Below are 24,440 nucleotides of genomic sequence, written 5' to 3' on the forward strand. Positions count from 1 at the left end.
AGACTTCATGACTAAAACAACAAAAGCAATGGCAACAAAAGCCAAAATTGACAAATGAGATCTAATTAAACTAAAGAGCTTCTGCACAGAAAAAGAAATTATCATCAGAGTGAATAGGTAACCTACAGAATGGGAGAAAATTTTTGTAATATATCCAGCTGAGAAAGGGCTACTATCTAGAATCTACAAAAAACTTATACAAATTAACAAGAAAAAACCAATCCCATCAAAAAGTGGGCAAGGGATATGAACACACACTTCTCAAAAGAAGACATTTATGTGGCCAACAAGCATATGAAAAAAAGCTCATCATCACTGGTCATTAGAGAATGCAAATCAAACCCACAATGAGATACCATCTCATGCCAGTTAAAATGGTGATCATTAAAAAGTCAGGAAACAACAGATACTGGAGAGAATGTGGAGAAATAGGAATGCTTTTATACTGTTGCTGGGAGTGTAAATTAGTTTAACCATTGTGGAAGACAGTTTGGTGATTCCTCAGGGGTCTAGAACTAGAAATGTCATTTGACCCAGCAATCCCATTACTGGATATATACTCAAAGGATTATAAATCATTCTACTATAAAGACACATGCACATATATGTTTATTGCAGCACTGTTCACAATAGCAAAGACTTGGAACCAACGCAAATGCCCATCGGTGATAAACTGGATAAAGAAAATGTGTCACATATACATCATGGAATACTATATAGCCATAAAAAGGATGAGTTCATGTCCTTTGCAGAAACATGGATGAAGCTGGAAACTATCATTCTCAGCAAACCAGCACAAAAACAGAAAACCAAACACTGTGTATTTTCGCTCATACATGGGAGTTGAACAATGAGAACACATGGACATAGGGAGGGGAACATCACACACCAGGGCCAGGGGGTGAGGGGGTAGGAGAGGGATAGCATTAGGAAAAATGCTATGTAGATGAAGGGTTGATGGGTACAGCAAACCACTATGGCACATGTATACCTATGTAACAAACTTGTGTGTTCTGCACATGTATCCCAGAACTTAAAGTATAACAAATAAATAATAAATTACATGGAATGCATCATAGCAAGACAAGGAGAATAAAAATACAAATAAAATATTTAAAAGCATGCCATATAGAATGAGAGGCCATCATGAATATTTAATAGAAGATCTTCATGGAAGTAATAATGGCAATATTTAACAAGGTAATGTCTGACTCTTTAGAACAAAAGTCTTACTGTCTAGTTGGTGAGGGTAAAAAAACAAAAAAAGATGTTATCAAAATTGCATGTATCAATAAAATAAAAAATATTTAAAAGTATTTCATTAAAAAATTATTAAAATTATTGTTACATGTATGGGAAAATCTAAATCATTAAAGAGAGATCAGTAGCTTTTGCTACATCAAAAAAAGGGACTTAATTATCAAAGTATGTGAGTTTAGAAGTTAGGAAAAAAGCAAACAAAAACAAAAACCTAGTTGGGTGTGGTGACTCTTGCCTGTAATCCCAGAGAGGTAGGTGGATCATGAAGTCAAAAGATCAAAACCATCCTGGCTGACATGGTGAAACCTCATCTCTAATATTAGTGAAAAATACAAAAATTAGCTGGATGTGGTGGCACGCACCTGTAGCTACTCAGGAGGCTGAGGCATGAGAATCACTTGAACATGGGAGGCAGAGGTTGCAGTGAGCTGAGATCACACCACTGCACTCTAGTCTGGGCAACAGAGCAAGACTCTGTCTCAAAAAAAAAAAAAAAAGAAGGAAAAAGGAGAAACCCAATAACAAAATAGTAAAATAATAAAAATATATAATGCAGGAGAGATGTAAAGCTGAAGTTAACTCACTAGAAAGAGCATAATGTAAAATGAATGGCTAAATTAATAAAAAACAGTGAGAATGTATAAGTGATTCAGATCAGGAATGAAAATACATAGGGATGTAGCAGTGATTAATAGTGATGACAACATTAAGAACAAATTTCTTTGAATATCATTGAAACTTTGACAAAAAGAACTTTACAGAGAAAAATCGGTTGCTGAATAAATAGATAACCAAAATATGTATATAGTCATTTAAGGAATGATTTTCACCCAATAACTAAAAATCCTTCCCCACAAAATAAATAAATATATACGTAGGGCCATGGGGCTTAATATGCAATTTCAAACTTTCACAACATCTTAGAGAAAAGAAATCAAAAGAAACTACAACTGATATAAGAAGCATTGTAAATTATAAATCACACATACAAATATAGAAAATTACAGGGCAAAATTGCAAGTATAAATGCAAAAAAATCCCAAGTAAAGACATCAAATTCCATCAAAATATTTATTTTAAAAACATTAAAAAGAAAATAAACCAGCCCACTTAGTTTTATTCCAATAATGCAAGATTCAGTTAATGCTAGAAACTTAAAATAATGAGAAAATCTTTTAATGTAATTTTTCTAAAATTTTCCCGGTCTGTTCATTGGGATTTAATCAAATTTATATATTAATATAAGGAAATTCCTTATATTAATATATATTTTTATACAGAAAAAAATTATATGTATTAATTTATTCAAATTCACTTTTGTGTTTTTTCATAGCATTCTGTCATTTTTCTTTTTTTTTTGTTTGAGATACTTTCTTTTTTTTTATTATTATGAGCTGGCATTCTGTCATTTTCTCCCTAAAAAGCTTGCCTGGCTCATGTTAGGTTTATTGCTAGATTTATGTAGTTTACTTTATGTTTTAGTTTTGCTATTGTGAGATGTTCTGTTTTCAACATATTCTATATGTAGATAAGCATTTTTTATATTATTTTGCATAAACTATCTTATTTATGATAATTTTCATTTCACTATTTCATGTGTTTTTCTATTTAATACTATCAATAAGAAAATAATAATCACTTTTGCCTTTTTGTTCTAATATTTATAAGACTTATTTCATCATTTTTCTTCTAGGTGGTTTTGGAAGGCCTCTAGTCTTGCAGTTCTCGCTTTGAAGCAGTTACATAGAGTACTTTATAGAATAATGAGAATATATATTGATGATACAGCATAAACAGGATTTGTACTAAAATAACTATTATCTTATGAAACATATGTTTTAATCCTTTTGATGATGAATTAAGAAAGCAATATGTTTTATATTATCTTTTATTTTAAAAGTAGTAAGAGTCACAGATAAGGAATTACTGAAGTTAAAATGTTTTATATTTATGTATTATCAAATATTTCCTTTAATCAGGTTTTCTTTTGTTCTTATCCTTCTATATCTAGAACATGAGGCCTATTTGAGAGATGTTATAGAATTACAATGGCATCTTGAAGATAAAGCTAATCAACTACAACAGTTTGAAAAACAAAAGACAGAGTTAGAAGAAGCAAATGTAAAGATTCAAGCAGACATAGACTACATGAATGAACATGGCCCTTTACTGGACTCTAAGCGGAATCAGGAACTTCAAGATCTGAAAAGCCGTTACAAACAAAAAAAGGAGGTAAATATATAAATGAATGCATGAGCATTTCATAAATTATTACTTAAAACTATTAGGCAAAAGTTTTTCAACCATAAGAAATTAACACAGCTTTAAAGGTTTCATTTTTCTGAAAATTGACCCACTCTTTATTTCAACATATTACCAACTGTTGGTATTCATTTTAATTATGTCTTCTTCTCTCACCATTATATTTAAGATTATTAAGCATATTTAGTCAACCTACTAGTAAAATTTCGGTGATTTAAAATAGCCAGGTAAGGCTGGGCATGGTGGCTCATCCTTGTAACCCAGCACTTTGGGAAGCTGAGGTGGGCAAATTGCTTGAGCCAAGGAGCTTGAGATCAGCCTGAGCAACATGGTGAAACCCCATCTCTACTAAAAATACAAAAATTCGCCAGATGTGTTGGTTTGTGCCTGTAGTCTCAGCTACTTGGTAGGCTGAGGTGGGAAGCTTGCTTGACCCCTTGAGGTTGACGCTGAGGTGTGAGGATTGCGTGACCCCTGGAAGTTGAGGCCGCAGTGATCCATGATTGTGCCACTGCAATCCAGCCTGGGTGACAGAGTGAGACCCTGTCTCAAAACAAAGCAAAACAAAACAAGAACTTCAGAAAAATAAAATCTTGGGATTTTTTTTAAAGCTATGATCAAGCTGAGCAAAAATGCAAGTAAAACATTAATTTCATTGTTGATGAAAATATATAAATGAAATAAAGTATTTTTAATGGTTAGACATTTAACTATCTTATGTAATATGAAAATAATTTATTGATAATTGTCACAAAATGAACAAATTTAAATTTGTGTTATATTTATTTTTGAACATTTTAAAATAAATAAAACAGGTTGTTAAATGTCTCCTGTGTTCCCCTCAACAGTTCCATTTTCACTCCTCCTTTACCAAAGACAATCTTTATCATGAATTTTATGTGTTTATAAGCCAAATTTGTATAATTAGGTACATGTAGGTGTGTTAATAAATAATACATAGTGTTTTTATTATACAAACAATACCATACATTGTGCAGTATTCTGCAACTTGTTTAATCTGACAATTTTTTAGTTTAATCAAGCTACTCTTGATATGTATAGATCTAGTTCATTCATTCATTTTACTTGCCTTGCTTCATCAAATAGATATTTCACAATGTAATTACTTATCATTTCATTTATCGTTTCATCTTCTCTTGACTATCTGAGTTGTTTCCAGTATCTGTCAACAAAACTGCTTATTTGACTGTAAACAGTAATCCCACATGAATACCTTCCTCTCTATCTGCATATGAATTTTTCCTAGTGGGGTTATATACCTAGTTGGATGTTTACTGGATTGTGGGTTACACACATTTACTATTTTATTAGATAATACCAAGTTATTCTTTAGAGTGCCTGTAACGATTTATATTACTGGAGTAACAGCAATACTCAAGTCTTATGTCTCCATTGTGGGCGAGAATGCAAGTGCTGCCCTTCTTCTTTGGTAATAGACCCCTATATAGTTGGATGACAATGTGCCAGGCTCAAAGATATTTCTCAATTTCCCTTTTCTTATTGTATTTCTAATGAAATGTAGGTAGGAGTTATTGGCTGTGATTTCTAGGAAAGCTCTTTGAAATAGACTGACTCAGCCAGGCAGTCTATTTGGCAACTTGCCTCAGCTATCATATCTAGGTTGCTGTAAGTTAAGAAAATGCCAAATTAGCTATTTACTAAACTTCCAGCAACCTAGATATGATAGTTGCAGCTCTAGCTTCCATTTTACAGCATTAAGCAACCTTGGGGATGGAAGCCACAATTCACGATGACTGAAGAGCAAAAAAATAGTCAGATATATTTTTGTGAGAGAAAAGTAAACTGCAACCTTGTTTAAACAACTTACTTGGTTTATTTCTGTAACTTACAGCCAAACTCAATCCTAACTGGTATAACTCACAATTTAGTTGACATTTTTATCATTCTTCTTTAAAAATTGGTCTATATATGTTTAAATTGGTATCCCTTTGTTTTACTGTGTTTTTCCCTGATACTGAACTTGGGTATATTATAAGGGGAAATGGACTTGTTGGGAAGCTGGAAGATAAGGCTTGTAAATGGGAGGAAAGAATTCATTCTAGCAGACCAAAAAAAAGAAAAAAAAAGCAACATTTGTGTAAAGCTTATCAGGGCCACAATAATGGTTAATTTAACTGCCAACTTATGGGTCCATGATGCCCAGATATTTGGGCAAACATTATTCTGGATGTTTCAATAAATGTACAGTTTTTGGATGGTATTAACATTTGAATTGTTAGATTTAGAGGAAAATAGATTGTTCTTCATACTGTGGGTAGGCCTCATGCAATCAACAGAAAGCCTTAACAGAACGAAAACTGACCTTCTCTTAGCAAGAAGGAATCCTGAAGCACACTGCCTTTGGACTGGAACAGCAACTTTCCCCTGGGTCATTAGCCTGCCGGCCTACCCTGTAGATTTTGGACTTGTATGTCCAAAGTAGTATGAACTTTTGCCTTAAAATCAATCAATCTCTCTACCCTACCTCTTCCTCTCTCCTGTTGGTTGTTTCTCTAGAGAAGCCTGACTAATATGGTCACCATTAATGCAATGACTGCCCTTATTTTATTTCATCATTATTGTGCTACTCCATTGCATCTCAAATTCCTAGATCAGTGCTTCTGCTTATCTGCCTTTAAGTCGGCTGATGACCTTCTAGCTATCCCAGGGGTCAAAATGAGAGTTTGGACCTCTTGGGTTCTGTAGTGTGAGCCATAAACTCCATGAAATCATCCACTATGGATGTACAATGCAAGGGAAAGTAATTCCCCAAGAAAAAATAATTCCCCATCATGAAATTGAGGTGCTATTAAGAAAGGCTATAAATGTCATGCAGCCAAAATATGAAAACTCTCTACTATAAGGTAGAAGAAAAGTGATAGTAAAAGTAAACACATTTTTCTTTGGTAAAATGAGCATAACTGACAATACTCAAAAATGAAAAGCAGAATTATGAGCACTGAGAGGCCCAAATACTTCCTCAGAGAGAAATAAAAATACATACATCGAGACTGTAAAAATTCTTGCCAGCAAATTAGATAACCTAGATAAAATGGAATCAAGAAAAAAATAGAAAATCTGGGCAAGTGTATAACAAGTAAAGAGATTGAATAAGTAATTACCTCCTCCCCAACCAAAAAAAAAAAAGCCCAGGACCAAGTGGATTCACTAGTGAATTACACACACACACACACACACACACACACACACTCAAACTCTCAAACTCTTTCAAAAGGAAAAGAAGAGGAAGGAACACTTCCTAACTCATCTATGTCAGCATTACCCAGTTACTAAAGCCAGATAAATATATCACAATGTAGTAAATTATAGACCAATATACCTTATGAATATAGATGCAAAAATTCTCAACAAAATCCTAGCAACTCAAATCTAGCAGCAGACTAAAAAGATTATACATCATGACCAAATGGCATTTATCCCAGGAATACATATGTGACACAACATACAAAAGAAATCAGTTTAATGGACCACATTAATAGAATAAAGGAAAGAGACACACACACACACAGACACACACACACACACACATGATTGTCTTAGTTGATAACAAACAATGGACAAACTCCAAAATTCTTGCATGATAAAAACCCTCAACAAACTAGAAAAAGAGGAAAAATTGCTCACTGTGAATAAGGACATTTATGTAAAACTCACAGCTAATACTAAACGTAATGATGAAAGACTTAAAGCTTTCCTCTAGGATCATAAACAAGAGAATAATACCCACTTTTACTACTTCTATTTGACATTGTACAGAAAGTTCAAGCCAGAGTAGTTAGGCAAGTAAAAAAATGAGGCATAGAAATTAGAAATAAAAAAGTCAAATTTTATTTTCAGAGGACATGATGTAGTGAATAGAAAATCCCAAAGAATTCACAAAACAGACTCTTAATGCTAAAAATCACATTTAGCAAACTTGCAGAATTCAGTTCAACACACAAAGCTCAGTTGTATTTTTTTTTTAATTTGTGTTATTTTATTATATTTTAAGTTCTGGGGTACATGAGCAGAACATGAAAGTTTGTTACATAGTTATATACATGCCATAGTAGTTTGCTGCATCCATCACCCCATCATCTACATTAGGTATTTCTCTTAATGCTATCCCTCCCCACGCCCCCCACACCTCCAACAGGCCCTGGTGTGTGATGTTCCCCTCCTTGTGTCCATGTGTTCTTATTGTTCAACTTCTGCTTATGGGTGAGAACATGCAGTGTTTGGTTTTCTGTTCTTGTGTCAGTTTGCTGAGAATGATGGTTTGCAGCCTCATCCATATCCCTGCAAATGACATGAACTCATCCATTTTTGTGGCTGCATAGTATTCCATGGTGTATATGTGCCACATTTTCTTTATCCAGATTATCACTGATGGGCATTTGGGTTGGTTCCAAGTTTTTGTTATTGTGAACAGTGCTGCAATAAACATACATGTGCATGTCTCTGTATAATAGAATGATTTATATTCCTTTGGGTGTATACCCAGTAATGGGATTGCTAGGTCAAATGATATTTCTAGTTCTAGATCCCTGAGGAATCACCAAACTGTCTTCCACAATGGTTGAACTAATTTACCCTCCCACCAACAGTGCAAAAGTGTTCCTATATCTCCACATACTGTCCAACATCTGTTGTATCCTGACTTTTTAATGATCGCCATTCAAACAGGTGTGAGATAGTATCTCATTGTGGTTTTCATTTGCATTTCTCTAACAACCACTGATGATGAGCTTTTTTTCCATATGTTTTTTGGCTGCATAAATGTTATGTTTTGAGAAGTGTCTGTTTATATCCTTCACCCACTTTTTGATGGGGTTGTTTGTTTTTTTCTTGTAAATTTGTTTAAGTTTTTTATAGATTCTAGATATTAGCCCTTTGTCAGATGGATAGATTTTAAAAATGTTCTTCCATTCTGTAGCTTGCCTATTCACTCTGATAATAGTTTCTTTTGCTGTGCAGAAGCTCTTTAGTTTAATTAGGTCCAATTTGTCAATTTTGGCTTTTGTTGCCATTGCTTTTGGTGTTTTAGTCATGAAGTCCTTTTCCAAGCCTATGTCCTGAATGGTGTTGCGTAGATTTTCTTTTAGAGGTTTTATGGATTTAGGTCTTACATTTAAATCTTTAATCCATCTTGAAGTAATTTTTGTATAAGGTGTAAGGAATGGATCCAGTTTCAGGTTTCTGCATATGGCTACCAGTTTTCTCAACATCATTTATTAAATAGGGATCCTTTTCCCATTGCTTCTTTTTGTCAGGTTTGTCAAAGATCAGATGGTTGTAGATGTGTGGCATTACTTCTGAGACCTCCATTCTGTTTCATTGGTCTATCTCTTCATTTTGATACCACTACCATGCTGTTTTAGTTATTATAGGCTTGTAGTATAGTTTGAAGTCAGGTAGCATGATGTCTCTAGCTCTGTTTTTTTTTTTTTTTTTTTTTTTGGTTAAGGTTGTCTTGGCTGTATGGGCTCTTTGTTGGTTCAATATGAAATTTAAGATTTTTTTTTTCCAATTCTGTGAAGAAATTCAATGGTAGTTTGCTGAGGAAAGCATTGAATCTATAAATTACTTTGGGCAGTATAATAATTTTCATGATTCTTCCTCCCATAAGCATGGAATGTTTTTCCATTTGTTTGTGTCCTCTCTTATTTCCTTGAGCAGTGATTTGTAGTTCTCCTCAAAGAGGTCCTTCACTTCCCTTGTTAGTTTTATTCTTGGGTATTTTATTCTTTTTGTAGCAATTGTGAATGGGAGTCCACTCATGATTTGGCTCTCTGCTTGTCTGTTATTTGTGTGTAGAAATACTTTTGATTTCTGCACATTGCTTTTGTAACCTGGGATTCTGCTGAAGTTGCTTATCAGCTTAAGGAGATTTTGGGCTGAGAAGATGGGGTTTTCTAAATATATAATCATGTCATCTGCAAATACAGACAATTTGACTTTCTCCTTTTCTAATTGTATACGCTTTCTTTCTTTCTTTTTTTTTTTTTTTGCCTGATTGCTCTGTCTAGAACTTCCAATACTATGTTGAATAGGAGTGGTGAGAGAGGGCATCCTTGTCTTGTGCCAGTTTTCAAAGGGAATGCTTCCAGTTTTTGCCATTCAGTATAATATTGGCTGTGGGTTTGTAATAAATAGCTCTTATTATTTTGAGATACATTCCATCACCTAATTTATTGAGAGTTGTTAGCATAAATGGCTGTCAAATTTTGTTGAAAGCCTTCTCAGCATCTATTGAAATAATCATGTGATTTTTGTCTTTGGTTCCATTTATGTGATTGATTACATTTATGGATTTGTGTATGTTAAATCAGGCTTGCATTCCAGGAATTAAGCTGACTTGATCATGGTGGACAAGCTTTTTGAGGTGCTGTTGGATTCAGTTTGCTTGTATTTTATTGAGGATTTTCACATCGAGGTTCATCAGGGATATTGACCTGAAATTTTCTTTTTTAGTTGTGTCTCTGACAGCTTTTGGTATCAGGATGATGTTGGCCTCATAAAATGAGTCAGGGAGGATTGCCTCTTTTTCTATTGTTTGGAATAGTTTCAGAAGGAATGGTACCAGATCATCTTTATACCTCTGGTATAGAATTTGGCTGCAAATCCTTCTGGTCCTGGACATTTTTTTTGCTTGGTAGGCTATTAATTGCTGTCTCAATTGTAGACATTGTTATTGGTCTATTCAGGGATTTGACTTCTTCTTGCTTTAGTCTTGGGAGAGTGTAAGTGTCCATTAATTTATCCATTTCTTCTAGATTTTCTGGTTAGTTTGCATAGAGGGGTTTATAGTATTCTCTAATGGTGGTTTGTATTTCTGTGGGATTGGTGATGATATCTTTATCATTTTTTATTGCATCTATCTAATTGTTCTATCTTTTCCTCTTTATTAATCTGGCTAGCAGTCTATCTATTTTGTTGATCTGTTCAAAAAACCAGCTCCTAGCTTCATTGATTTTTTGAAGGATTTTTTGTGTCTCTATCTTTTTCAGTTCTGCTCTGATCTTAGTGATTTCTTGTCTTCTGGTAGCTTTTGAATTCATTTGTTCTCGATCCTCTGGTTCTTCTAAATGTGATGTTAGGGTGTCAATTTTAGAGCTTTCCTTATTTCTTTTTTGGGCATTTAGTGCTATAAATTTTCCCCTAGACACTGCTTTTAATGTATCCCAGAGATTCTGGTACGTTGTGTCTTTGTTCTCATTGGTTTCAAAGTACATCTTTATTTCTGCCTTCATTTCATTGTTTATCCAGTCGACATTCCAAAGCCAGTTGTTCAGTTTCCATGAAGTTGAGTGGTTCTGAGTTAGTTTCTTAATCCTGAGTTCTAATTTGATTGCACTGTGGTCTGAGAGACTGTTGGTTATGATTTCTGTTCTTTTGCATTTGCTGAGGAGTGTTTTACTTCCAATTATGTGGCCAGTTTTAGAGTAGGTGTGATGTGGTGTTGAGAAGAATGTATATCCTGTGGATTTGGGGTGGAGAGTTCTGTAGATGTCTATTAGGTCCACTTGATCTAGATCTGAGTTCAAGTCCTGGATATCCTTGTTAATTTTCTGTCTCATTGATCTGTCTAATATTGACAGTGGAGTGTTAAAGTCTACCACTATTATTGTGTGGAGGTCTAAGTTTCTTTGTAGGTCTCTAAGAACTTGCTTTCTAAGTCTGGGTGCTCCTGTACTGGGTACATATATATTTAGAATAGTTAGCTCTTCTTGTTGCATGGATCCCTTTACCATTATGTAATGCCATTCTTTGTCTCTTTTGATCTTTGTTGGTTTAATGTCTGTTTTATGAGATACCAGAATAGCAATCTCTGCTTTCTTTTATGTTTTCCATTTGCTTGGTAAGTATCCCTCCTTCTTTTTATTTTGAGCCTATATGTGTCTTTGCATTCGTGAGATGGGTCTCCTGAATATGGCACACCAATGGGTCTTGACCCTTTATCCAGTTTGCCAGTCTGTGTCTTTTAATTGGGGCATTTAGCCCATTTACATTTAAGGTTAATATTGTTATGTGTGAATTGGACCCTGCCATTATGATGTTAGCTGGTTATTTTGCCTGTTAGTAGATGCAGTTTCTTCATAGCTTCAGTGGTCTTTACAATTTGGTATGTTTTTGCAGTGCAGTATTCAACATCCTTAAAGAAAAGAACTTTCAACCTAGAATTTCATATCCAGCCAAACTAAGCTTCATAAGTGAAGGAGAAATATAATCCTTTACAAACAAGCAATTGTTGAGAGATTTTGTCACCACCAGGCCTGCCTTACAAGAGCTCCTGAAAGAAGAACTAAACATGGAAAGGAGCAACCAGTACTACCCACTCCAAAAACGTACCAAATGGCAAAGGGCATTGACACAATGAAGAAACTGCATGAACTAATGGGCAAAACAACCAGGTAGCATCAAAATGTCAGGATCAAATTCACACATAACAATCTTAACCTTAAAGGTAAATGGGCTAAATGCCCCAATCAAAAGACACAGACTGGCAAATTGGATAAAAAGTCAAGACCCATTGGTGTTCTGTATTCAGGAAATCCATCTCACATACAGAGATACACATAGGCTCAAAATAAAGGGATAGAGGAAGATTTAGCAAGCAAATTGAGAGCAAAAAAAAAGCAGGAGCTGCAATCCTAGTCTCCAATAAAATAGACTTTAAACCAACAAAGATCAAAAGTGACAAAGAAGGGAATTACATAATACTAAAACGATCAATGCAACAAGAAGAGCTAATGATTCTAAATATATATGCATGCAGCGCAGGAGCACCCAGTTACATAAAGGTTCTTAACAACCTACAAAGAGACTTAGACTCCCACACAATAATAGTGGTAGACTTTAGCACTCCACTGTCAATATTAGATCAACGAGACAGAAAATTAACAAGGATATTCAGGACTTGAACTCAGATCTGGATCAAGTGGACCTAATAGACATCTACAGAACTCTCCACCCCAAATCCACAGAATATACATTCTTCTCAGCACCACATCGCACCTACTCTAAAATTGGCCACATAATTGGAAGTAAAACACTCCTCAGCAAATGCAAAAGAACAGAAATCATAACCAACAGTCTCTCAGACCACAGTGCAATCAAATTAGAACTCAGGATTAAGAAACTAACTCAGAACCACTCAACTTCATGGAAACTGAACAACTGGCTCTGGAATGTCAACTGGATAAACAATGAAATGAAGGCAGAAATAAAGATGTTCTTCGAAACAGATGAGAATAAATACATAACATATTAGAATGTCTGGGACACATTGAAAGCAGTGTCTAGAGGGAAATTTATAGCAATAAATACCCACATGAGAAGCAAGAAAAGATCTAAAATCAACACCCTATCATCAAAATTGAAAGAGCTAGAGGAGCAAGATGAAAAAAAAAAAAAAAAAAAAAAACCTCAAAAGCTAGCAGAAAACAAGATATAACTAAGATTAGAGCAGAACTAAAGGAGATCTAGACACAAAAAAAACCCTTCTAAAAATCAATAAATCCAGGAGCAATTTTTTGAAAAGATCAACAAAATAGACCATTACCCAGATTAATAAAAAAGAAAAGAGAGAAGAATCAAATAGATGCAATTAAAACAATAAAGGGGATATCACCACCAATTCCACAGAATTACAAACTACCATCAGAGATTACTACAAACAACTCTATGCACATAAACCAGTAAATCTGGAAGAAATGGATAAATTCCTGGACACATGCACCCTCCCAAGACGAAACCAGGAAGAAGTTGAAACCCTGAATCTACCAACAACAAGGGCTGAAGTTGAGGCAGCAATTAATAGCCTGCCAACCAAAACAATCCAGGTTCAGTCGGGTTTACAGCTGTTTTCTACCAGACATTAAAAGAGGAGCTGGTACCACTCCTTCTGAAACTATTCCAAACAATTCAAAAAGAGGGAATCCTTCCCAAATCATTTTGTGAGACCAACATCATCCTCATACCCAAAACCGGCAGAGACTCAACAAAAAAAGAAAACTTCAGGCCAATATCCATGATGAACATAGATGCAAAAATCTTTAATAAAATACTGGCAAACCGATTGCAACAGCACAGCAAAAAACTTATCCATCACGATCAAGTGGGCTTCATCCCAGGGATGCAAGGCTGGTTCAACATACACAAGTCTATAAATGTAATCTACCACATAAACAGAACCAAAGATAAAAAACGCATGATTATCTCAATAGATACAGAGAAGGCCTTTGACAAAATTCAACAGCGCTTTATGCTAAAAGCTCTCGATAAACTAGGTATCATTGGAACATATCTCAGAATAATACAAGCTATTTACAACAAACCCACAGCCAGTATCATACTGAATGGGCAAAAATTGGAAACATTTTCTTTGAAATCTAGCACTAGACAAGGATGCCCTCTCTCACCACTCCTATTCAATGTAGTATTTGAAGTTCTAGCCAGAGCAACCAGGCAAGAAAAAGTAATAAAGCGTATTCAGTTAGAAAAGGAGGAAGTCAAATTGTCTCTATTAGCAGATGACATGACTGTATATTTAGAAGACCCCATTGTCTCAGCCCAAAATCTCCTTAAGCTGATAAGCAACTTCAGCAAAGTCTCAGGATACAAAAATTGATGTGCATAAATCACAAACATTCCTATACACCAATAACAGACTTAAAGAGAGCCAAATCAAGAGTGAACTCCCATTCACAATTGCTACAAAGAGAATAAAATACCTAGGAATACAGCCAACAAAGGATGTAAAGGACTTCTTCAAGGAGAAGTACAAACCACTGCTCAAAAACTAAGAGAGGATACAAACAGTTGGAAAAACATTCCATGTTCATGGTTAGGAAGAATCAATATCGTGAAAATGGCCATACTGCCCAAAGTAATTTACAGATTCAGCACTATCCCCATCAGGCTACCAATGACCTTCTTCACAGAACTGGAAAAAAAACACCTTAAACTTCATATGGAACCAGAAGAGAGCCTACATAGCCAAGGCAATCCTAAGCAAAAAGAACAAAGTTGGAGGCATCATGCTACCTGACATTATACTACAAGGCTACAGTAATCAAAACAGGATGGTACTGGTACCAAAACAGAGATATAGACCAGTGAAACAGAACAGAGGCCTCAGAGGCAACACAACATATCTCCAACCATCTGATCTTTGACAAACCTGACAATAACAAGCAGTGGGGAAAGGATTTCCTATTTAATAAATGGTATTTGGAAAACTGGCTAGCTCTGTGTAGAAAGCAGAAACTGGACCCCTTCCTGACACCTTACACTAAGATTAACTCCAGATAGATTAAAGACTTAAGCATAAGACCTAACACCATAAAAACTCTAGAAGAAAACCTAGGCAAAACCATTCAGGACATAGGCCTAGGCAAGGACTTCATGATTAAAACACCGAAAGCACTGGCAACAAAAGCTAAAATAGACAAATGGGATCTAATTAACTTCCAGAGCTTATGTACAGCAAAAGAAACAATCATTAGAGTGAATTGGCAACCAACAGAATGGGAAAAGAATTTTGCAATCTACCCATCTGACAAAGGGCTAATATCCAGAATCTATACAGGAAAAAAACAGATTTACAAGCAAAAAACAAACTCATTCAAAACTAGGCAAAGGGTACACTTTTCAAAAGAAGACATAGATGAGGCCAGAAACATATTAAAAAAATGCTCATCATCACTGGTCATTAGAGAAATGCAAATCAAAACTACATTGAGATATCATCTCTTGCCAGTTAGAATGGTGATCATTAAAAAAATCTGGAGACAACAGATGCTGGAGAGGATGTGGAGAAATAGGAACACTTTTACACTGTTGGTGGGAGTGTAAATTAGTTCAAGCATTGTGGAAGATAGTGTGGCAATTCCTCAAGGATCTAGCAATAGAAATTCCATTTGACTCAGCAATCCCATTACTGGGTATATACCCAAAGGATTATAAATAATTCTATTATAAAGACACATGCACACATATGTTCATTACGGCACTGTTTACAATAGCAAAGACTTGGAACCAACCCAAATTCCCATCAATGATAGACTGGACAAGGAAAATGTGGCACATATACACCATGGAATACTATGCAGCCATAAAAAAGGGTGAGTTCATGCCCTTTGTAGAAACATGGATGGATCTGGAAACCATCATTTTCAGCAAACTGACACAAGAACAGAAAATCAAACACCGTGTTTTCACTCATAGTTGGGTGTTGAACAATGAGAACACATGGACACAGGAAGAGGAGCATCACACACTGTGGTCTGTTGAGGGGACTAGGGGAGGGACAGCATGCAGTGGGGCGGTTGGGAGGGATAACATGAGGAGAAATGCCAGAAATAGGTGATGGGGGGATGGAGGCAGCAAGCTACCTTGCCCTGTACGTATCTATGCAACAATCCTGCAAGATTTGCACATGTACCCCAGTATCTGAAGTACAATTACAAAAATATAATTTTATCAAAAGATGCTAAAGATGTATTCATTATTCAACAACTGGCAATTATAATAATTAAAATTTAAAAAGTACTTTAAATAAATATTTCACACAAATAGCATCAATATTAATCATTAAAATGCTAAAGCTGTAATAATAGGAACAAATCAGGGAAACTTGACATCCCCGTTAGAATTTAACATCATTTTGGGGATTTTTGCTGATTGTAATAGGACAGTAAAATGAAATAAAAGATACACATTTAAAAATTGTGAAATAAAATTATTTCAATATTATTATAATTAAAACATCAAATCGAAGACTGCTGTTTTCAAAATAAGTTTATATTCACCAGAACTAAACCACCCAATGCAACATACTTTAGCAGCACAAATAAAGTTCTTCTTCATACTCTCAAAAAATAGCTAAAAATATAAACAGAAAATTCCTATAACTAACAAGAGTCATTAAATATTGATGAAGAAATTTGTAAAGGTATAGACATTTAAGACTACAGTTGTGAAATCTTATTGAGGAAAACAGAGACAATTAATGTAGATACCTAATATATCCAAGGACAGGAAAGCCTATTGTAATAAAAATGTCAATCATTTCAAAATTGTTATAGAAAGAGCCACCAAATTCTAGTAAAATTTACACAACAACCTTTTGGTCTGTCAATTTAAATAATATTATTAGAAAAAAAGTATTATAAAATTCTGGAAAGAGTTTTGGAGCATGGGCTTTCTTCTTTTCCACTGGTAAGAATACAAATTGTTACCCCTTATTCTGGAGAGTAATTTGGGAACCAATATTTATCAAACTTGTTAAAATATATGCTAATACCTTATGAGTCAGCAAATCCTGTTTTAACAGTACATTTGAAGAAAATATTTAAGAACATGCAGTATAACTATAGATTGTGCAATTTCCTTATATTGTTCTTCATCACAGTACTGTTTAGGTTATGTGTCCCTCATACATATGTTGTGCATGTCAAACTGTGCATAATGTTCATAGTTGGGTTATGCACAGTTTGACATGCACAACATATGTATGAGGGACACATAAACAATATGTGATGAGTTAAATTTACAATGAGTTAAATCACTAGTAAGTGTGATATAAGGGAATATTAAATAAAAATAATGTGATATAGCAATATACAAAGAAACAGAGAGACAGAAGGAAGAGATGGACACAGGAACATTAGTATGATGTTTGTTAATTAATAAAAAGAGTAAAAACTGAATATTTTGAAGTATTACACTAAGGTATTATGTTGGTGCATACTTTTTGTTTTTTTTTGAGACAGTCTCCCTCTTTCGCCCAGGCTGGATGGAGTGCAGTGGCCTGATCTCGGCTCACTGCAACCTCCGCCTCCTGGGTTCAAATGATTGTCCTGCCTCAGCCCCCTGAGTAGCTGGGATTACAGGCGTGCACCACCACACTGGCTAATTTTTGTACTTTTAGTAGAGACGGAGTTTCACCATGTTGGTCAGGCTGGTCTCAAACTCCTGACCTCGTGATCCGCCCACCTTGGCCTCCCAAAGTGCTGGGATTACAGGCGTGAGCCACCGTGCCTGGCCTGGTGCATACTTTTAATGGCAAAAAGCACAATTATTTTGCACCAACCACAGAATAATCGTTATTCTTGGTGGAGAGGAGTACAGGTGACTGTTTGCCAGTGTTCATTTTTTTCTGATTTTTTAAAATAATAAAGTATTACTTGAGGAATAAAAATAATTTTTTATGAGGGAAGAGATGATTATTTCATTCTGGACATGTTAACTTAGAGATTAAAATTATTTTCTTCAGTAACATTTATATATTCCCAGCATAAATGCCTGTCAGGGCTGAAATTCCACTTTCCAAACAATAGGCTAAATGTGGGAAGAAAATGTTTCTAAAAACTTTTAATCTAAATCAATACTACACTGTTATTATTTTTAATTAACCATTAAGTGCACATATAAGCAAAAATATTTTTATTTCTAGGTAAGGGATCTACACAGAAAAATTAATGAAGAACTTGAAGAAGTTTTAAAAGTGTGTGAAAATGTCAGATTGAAGGCTCGGCAAGTTAAAGAAGAAAGGGATAAAGATATTGACCAGGATGAAAAAAGCATAGAGGCCTACAAGTAAGAATTTTTCACAAATGCTAATTATAGCACTTAGAAATTAAGGGGCTAGGGGAGTGGTAGCAGGGGGTGGGGGGTTAGATGGGGGATAACATTAGAGAAATATCTGATGTAGATGATGGGGGATGGATGCAGCAAACCACCATGTCACATGTAAACCTATGTAACAAACCTGCATGATCTGCACATGCAAAAAGTGAATTGGAGGCAGTGAAGTAAAGACAGCTTGATTCCAGAGAGGAGAGAGATAAGGTGACAGGTAGAGGGTAAAAAGACAAAAAAAAAGTAATGTATATTTATATATAGAAAATTTAAAGAGAAAATTAAAATTTTAAATTGTTCATACCTGCTTTATCACTGTTTATATGTAAATTAAAAGATATATATTTTCTGATATTCTTTCAGTTTCTTTTGTATGATTTCTTTATGTTTCTGTGTGGTGTAATACAATTTTTCTTTATTCAAATTGATGAATGTTTTAGTATAAAATAATTTATAGTCATTATGGGAGTTAGAGTCAAATAAATAAAAGCAAAATCAATACAATTTACACAAAATTCTACAATCAAGATAACATTCATTTGTTAAGGTATTTATATTTCCTCACATCCAATGTATATTTCAATATATACATAAATATTATCTATTTAGTTGATTAATAAGTCTCTTTTATAACTCACCTGATTAGTTATATTTGATCAATTAGATGTTTTCTAGTTTTCATCATGATTTCTTGTTTGACCCGTGAGTTATTAAGAAATACGTATTTTAAAAATTTCTATGTTGAACTCTAATTAATTTTTATTATTGCTTTCCTGTTGAATGGTATTTTGGTGAGGGAAATTTATATACTTTCAAACCATGAAAATCATTTAGTCTTAATTTTTTGGCAGGTATTCCTTGTGTAATTGAGAATAACATTTATTCTTTACTTGTTGAGTGTACTGTTGTTACTGTTTCATTAGCTCAAGTTTACTAAGCATGGAGGTTAATCTTTATACCAGAACATTAACATTATCTAGGTGTTCATTCAAAATTCAGAAAATCAGTCTCAACGCAGACCTATTAAATGAGAATCTACACTTTTAAAAGATCCCAAGGTGATGTTTGAGAAGCATTACTCTACTTATTAACTTTTTCGTTTTACTTTTTCTGTCAAGTATTGAGAAAGGTCTAAAATTGCCCGCTATGGTAGTGTATCTATCTACATAATTATTTTGAATGTATCAGTTTTCTCTTAATGAGACTGTATTCTCAGTTGCATGTAAATTTAAAGTTACTGAGATACCAGTTAAACTTTTTTATCATTGTGAATTGACCTTCTTTGACTCTTGGAACATTTTTGTCTTAAACTCAATTAAAGTATCAATATAGTTGTACTAGCTTTCTTTTGATTAACATTTTCAAGTAATTAAATTTCAATACTTTTGAGCTTTTATATTTCAGATATATCTGTTGTAAACACCATGTAGATACATTTTTTTCTCAGCTTGAAAATATTTTAAAGTTGGACTATTAAGTGCATTCAGGAATCACTAATATATTTGGATATAAACTACCACATACTCTGTTTGCCCCATTTGTTGTATTTTATTTTTCTTCTTGTCTTTTTTCATGTTGATTATTGTTATAATTTTATCATTTCTTGAGTTTGATTATTATAATTTTATTTCTATTCTTTTAGTAGGAAATTCTATTAATTACCACATGCAAACTTACATTGTCAGACTCTAAAAAACAACTGATACTGTTTTCCTGCTGGACAATGAAAGGAACTAAGAAAAATTTTACTCTAGTTATTACATTTCCTCTGAATTAAATATTTATTACTGTTGCTGAATATTTCATTGTATAACTGATAAGTACATTATTATTGTTTTAAACAAAGTTATTTTAAAAATTTACCCACAAAATATCTATTTTTATGTATGTTAGGCTTTTCATCTAGAAGTACTTTCTGGCTGAAGTAGATCCTTTAGCATAACCTTTAGTGAAGATTTGCTGATGATAAACTTTCTGAATTTTTGTTTGAAGGATATTTTCTTTTTCCATAGAATTCTTGATTCTTAGTTGACTTTCATATATTAAATACAACATTTCATAATCTATTAATTTTCATTTTTGCCTTTAAGATGGAAGCTGACCATTTGACTTTCAGTTTTATGCATCTAATCTATATAGTTTTTCTATTGTCTGTTTTGCCTGTTTTTAAGACCATCTCTTTGTTATGAATTTAATCAATTTTATTTTTCAAGATATTCTAGGTATTAATTTTTATTTATTCCATTGGGATCTGTTAGTCTTCATTTCTATGTATTAGATTTTTCATTAATCCTGAGCATTCTCAGTCATAATCTTTTCAAATATTTCCTTGGTCCCATTTTCTGTTTTTTCTTGTACTCAAATTAAACATATGTTAGATTTTCTTATTGTGTACTCCATACTTCTTAATCAATTTCTCACATTTTCTGTTTTCAAGCCTGCTGAAGAACTTCTTCTGGTTTATTATCTATTTAAATAATTTTCTTTTGTTCTGAGTTTAATATGAAGATCATATGACTGCACCTTGCAGACCACCGACTACAAGAAATGCAATTGACAAAAGGTCTCTGTTGTTAGCAGCATCTGACATTGATCCCAATAATCTCAGCTTCTCCTTCCTGATATTCATGTTACTGACAAAGCCAGTCCCCCAGAAGATGGGATCTTTCCTTGTTTGGAGTCACAATACCAATTCACAAAACCAAAAGTGAGTGTTAAGCAGTGCAGACCATGGAATTGAGAAGTAGTAACACGGCTCACACATCAACTTCTTCACTAGTGAAGGGTGAGGGGGGTGAAAATACAGGATTTCTTCACTGAAGAGGTTGAATATTAAAAGCAAGGGGAGGAAATATTCATGTGTTTTCCAGAAATAGGTAGTAAACTTCTCAGAGCCAGAGTGCTGCTTCATTTTTGTCCTCCTATGGCTTCTTCCAGTTGTGTCATGGGGATTGCCAATGGTCATGGTGCTGCTGGGAGTGTCATTTAACATGGAAATGAGATTATAATGAAGACTGAGGTCCTCTTGAAGTCCTCCTTTGGTCAGCTATCTTGGTTTAAACCTGTCTCAGCTGGTCTGGTTACAAAGGGAATTTTTTTTTTTTATCACAGGTGCTCTGTTTCTTAAAGATAGGCAGAGTTAGGGCAGGGAAGAAATTCAGCTATGTCACGTAGCTGGGTAACAAACTCCCCGTTTTCTGTATATTCACTCCTAATTCTTGAAAGGTGCTGAGGGGTGTGCGTCTGTCTTCTACAACTTCCTCAATCTGAAGTTGGGTGTTGATATTCTTACAGGAAAGGGGTCCTGATCCAGACCCCAAGAGAGGGTTCTTGGATCTCATGCAAGAAAGAATTCAGGGTGAGTCCGCAGTGCAAAGCAAAAGAAAGTTTATTAAGAGAGGTAAAGTGGTGAAAGGACAGCTACTCCATAGACAGAGTAGGACGTTTCCGAAAGTAAGAGGAGGAATGTGTCCACCCTCGGTACAATGCTTGTATATATGGGGAGATGTACTCTGCTATGAGGGTTTGTGATAAAGGATTAATTTGCTTAATTACTATATTTTGCAAGAATTGATATTATTATTTTTAAAGCAAAATTAGGAATGCCTTTGTTTGCCAGATATCGGATATCTGGACACTCCCAGATCTGGGTCTGTTTAGTAGTAAACATTATTAGTTTGTTTTCTTAATAGTAAACATCTAGAGGCCAGGAATGCCTAACTTTCTGGGAATGAAGCCTAGCCAGGCCCAACCTCATTTTCCTAGCCCTCAGTCAACAGTGTCACTCTGGCTTGAACACCTTTGAAAATATGAGGCCTGTTAGAGGAGTGAAATTTTCCCCTAGCTAGTCTTAGGTAAGTATGGTTATCTCCTGGGTATAAGCCTACCTATTTATATCCCTGTATTACCTCGATTTGCTTATACATAAAAGAGACCAGACAGTTTAAGAGACAGAGTGAAGATCAAGAGAAGTTGGATGGCAGCTAAAGGGCCTAGGAAGGGTAAAAACCAGGTGAGATTAGGGCTGGCCTGTTTTATAATTTTCATATTCCCTGAGGGTCTGTGCCCTTTTGGTTAAATTGGTACAACCACTTGGCCTAGTTGTAGATGATTTTAATGTCTTTTTGTTGTTGTTAACTTGAATTACTAACATAAAAACAACAGGAAGAGCTGTTGTGCTTGGGTAAGTATACCCCTAGGTGTCTTAACCTCCTAATGGAGATTTTCTCCAGTCCCTCAGAAATGACCCCTTAACTTTCCAGACTCTATATCATCCTCCTCTTAGGGGAGAAGCCAAGGCCACTTTGTCCTTGGGGCTTCAGTAAGGAGGAGAAGAAGGAGGAGGAAGGGGGGAGGAAGTATTTCTTGGAAGAGGGCAAATTTAAGTTCCTCTGGTGCAAGAAAGTTGTCATGAAAGAGGTTTTCACAGACATAAGAGAAAAATCACTATAAGGAGTAAATAGAAACAGTGAACATTCTCACACACAAAAGACTTACTGGCAGGTCATTTCTTGATCCTGCAGTCTAGAGTGTCAGCCCTTAGTTTCCTCTCTCACATTTGCAAAGACTCTTAAGAGAGTCTCTACTCAGAATAAAACTACTGAGTCTCTCCTTCACCCTTTCAAGGACTCCAGCAGGGACCTCTGCTGAGTACAGGACCATGACCTACTGCCAGGCATCCCTGTGCACAACCCAGATTGGGGTGAATGTCCCCATCATACTTAGCTCTGGGGTTTCTTTCCAGTATAGCTATATAACCCTTTGCCTGCCTGCTTATGACCTCGCAACAATAATACATTACCTTTTCCAGAGCTGATCCCTGGTTCCCAGAATCAGGACTAATGTGTGTCCTTTGCTAGCAGGTGTTGTTGTAACCCCTTACATGCTAGTTACTGGGTCCTGGAGCATGTAAAAAAGCTTCTCAAATAAGGAAGTGGACTATCTAATCCAGATGCTATGTCACCAGTTTGGTTACAGAGAAAGCTAATCTTCAGCAGATGGGGTCCTTCCCTGTTTGGTGTCATGAAGCCAATACATGAAACCAAAAGTAAGTGTCAAGCAGTGCAGAACATGGAATTGATAAGCGGGAGCAAGGCTCACAAATCAGCTTCTCTACTAGTGAGGGGTGAAGGGAGTAAAATACAGCATTTCTCTAATGAAGAGGTTGAACATTAAAATCAAAAGGAGGATTCTGTTTATGTCTTTTCTGGAAATGGGAAGTAAACTTCCCAGAATTCAAGTGCTGCCTTCCTTTTTGTCCTTTTATGGTGTCTTCCAGTTGTTTCATGAGGTTTGTGAACTGTCATGGTGCTGGTGATAGGGTCATTTAGCATGAAAATGACATTACAATAAAGCTTGAGGTCTCTTTGAAGTTGTTCAGTCCAGTTGACCATCTTGGTTCTAACTAGTCTCAGCTAGCCCAATTACAAAGGGAACTTTTTATCTAGGCATCCTGTTTCTTAAAGATAAGCAGAGTTAGGGAAAGGTCAAAATTTAGCTATGCCATCTAGGCATTACACTGGGGAACAATAACACTTTTGTAAAATCCCCTCATCTTGAATGTGCACTATATTCAGTTGCTTCTAATAAACAGAATAAAGCAAAAGTAATAGAACATAATTTTTATGGTCAGCTTGCAAAATTTGTGACTTTTGTCTTCCTAGCATTCTCTTTCTTGCCATCTTGCTTACTTGCTCTGATGAATCAAGCTGCCATATGTTGAGATGCTCTATGTAGAGGTCTACAGAGTGGGAAAAAAACATTAGCTTCCGTCCAACCACCCTTGAGAATCAACCTGCTAACAACCAGCAATGTGAGAGCAGAATTATTTGGAGTGTGTTAGAAAACAGGTTCTTCCCAGTCAAGCCTTCAAGATATTGCAGCATGATAAAAGACCCAGAGCTGGAGATCTTAGGGTGTCACAGAACTTGTGAGAAAATAAATATTAATCAGTTTAGCAACTAAGCTTGGTTATACTTTTTATGCAGCAACAGATAATCAGTGCAACCTCCTGACGCTATACTTCAAAATCCATCACTGCTTTTTTTGCCATGGAAATGCAATGCACTCTTCCTAGCTGTTGACTGATTGCCTCAAATATACTAAGGCAGGCATGCTTCTGGGAGAAATAAGATCCTCTGTGGCCAACTTTGAGGATTCCCGGTGGCTTCTTCACATAGTCCATGAACTGCATAGCAGTCTAGAATACTTCAAGCTTTCCTTCCTCTCTCATTTACTCTGGGGCAGACTTA

The 24,440-nt window shown here is 35.1% G+C and overlaps 1 protein-coding gene across 3 annotated transcripts in view; it reads left to right on the forward strand.

Annotated features, from left to right (window-relative positions):
• The window catches only part of CCDC178 (coiled-coil domain containing 178), a 559,051-nt gene that overhangs the window by 177,217 nt on the left and 357,394 nt on the right, over positions 1 to 24,440 (forward strand). For all 3 annotated transcript variants that reach the window (XM_064378981.1, XM_021670019.2, XM_064378982.1), the window contains exons 10-11: positions 3,272 to 3,492; positions 18,005 to 18,147. In XM_064378981.1, coding sequence (XP_064235051.1) covers positions 3,272 to 3,492; positions 18,005 to 18,147 — 364 coding nt within the window. The remainder of the gene's footprint in view (positions 1 to 3,271; positions 3,493 to 18,004; positions 18,148 to 24,440) is intronic.

Source organism: Aotus nancymaae, unplaced genomic scaffold (genome assembly GCF_030222135.1).
Source record: "Aotus nancymaae isolate 86718 unplaced genomic scaffold, 86718_ANA_hifiasm-v0.15.2.pri h1tg000020l, whole genome shotgun sequence".
NCBI lineage: Eukaryota > Metazoa > Chordata > Mammalia > Primates > Aotidae > Aotus > Aotus nancymaae.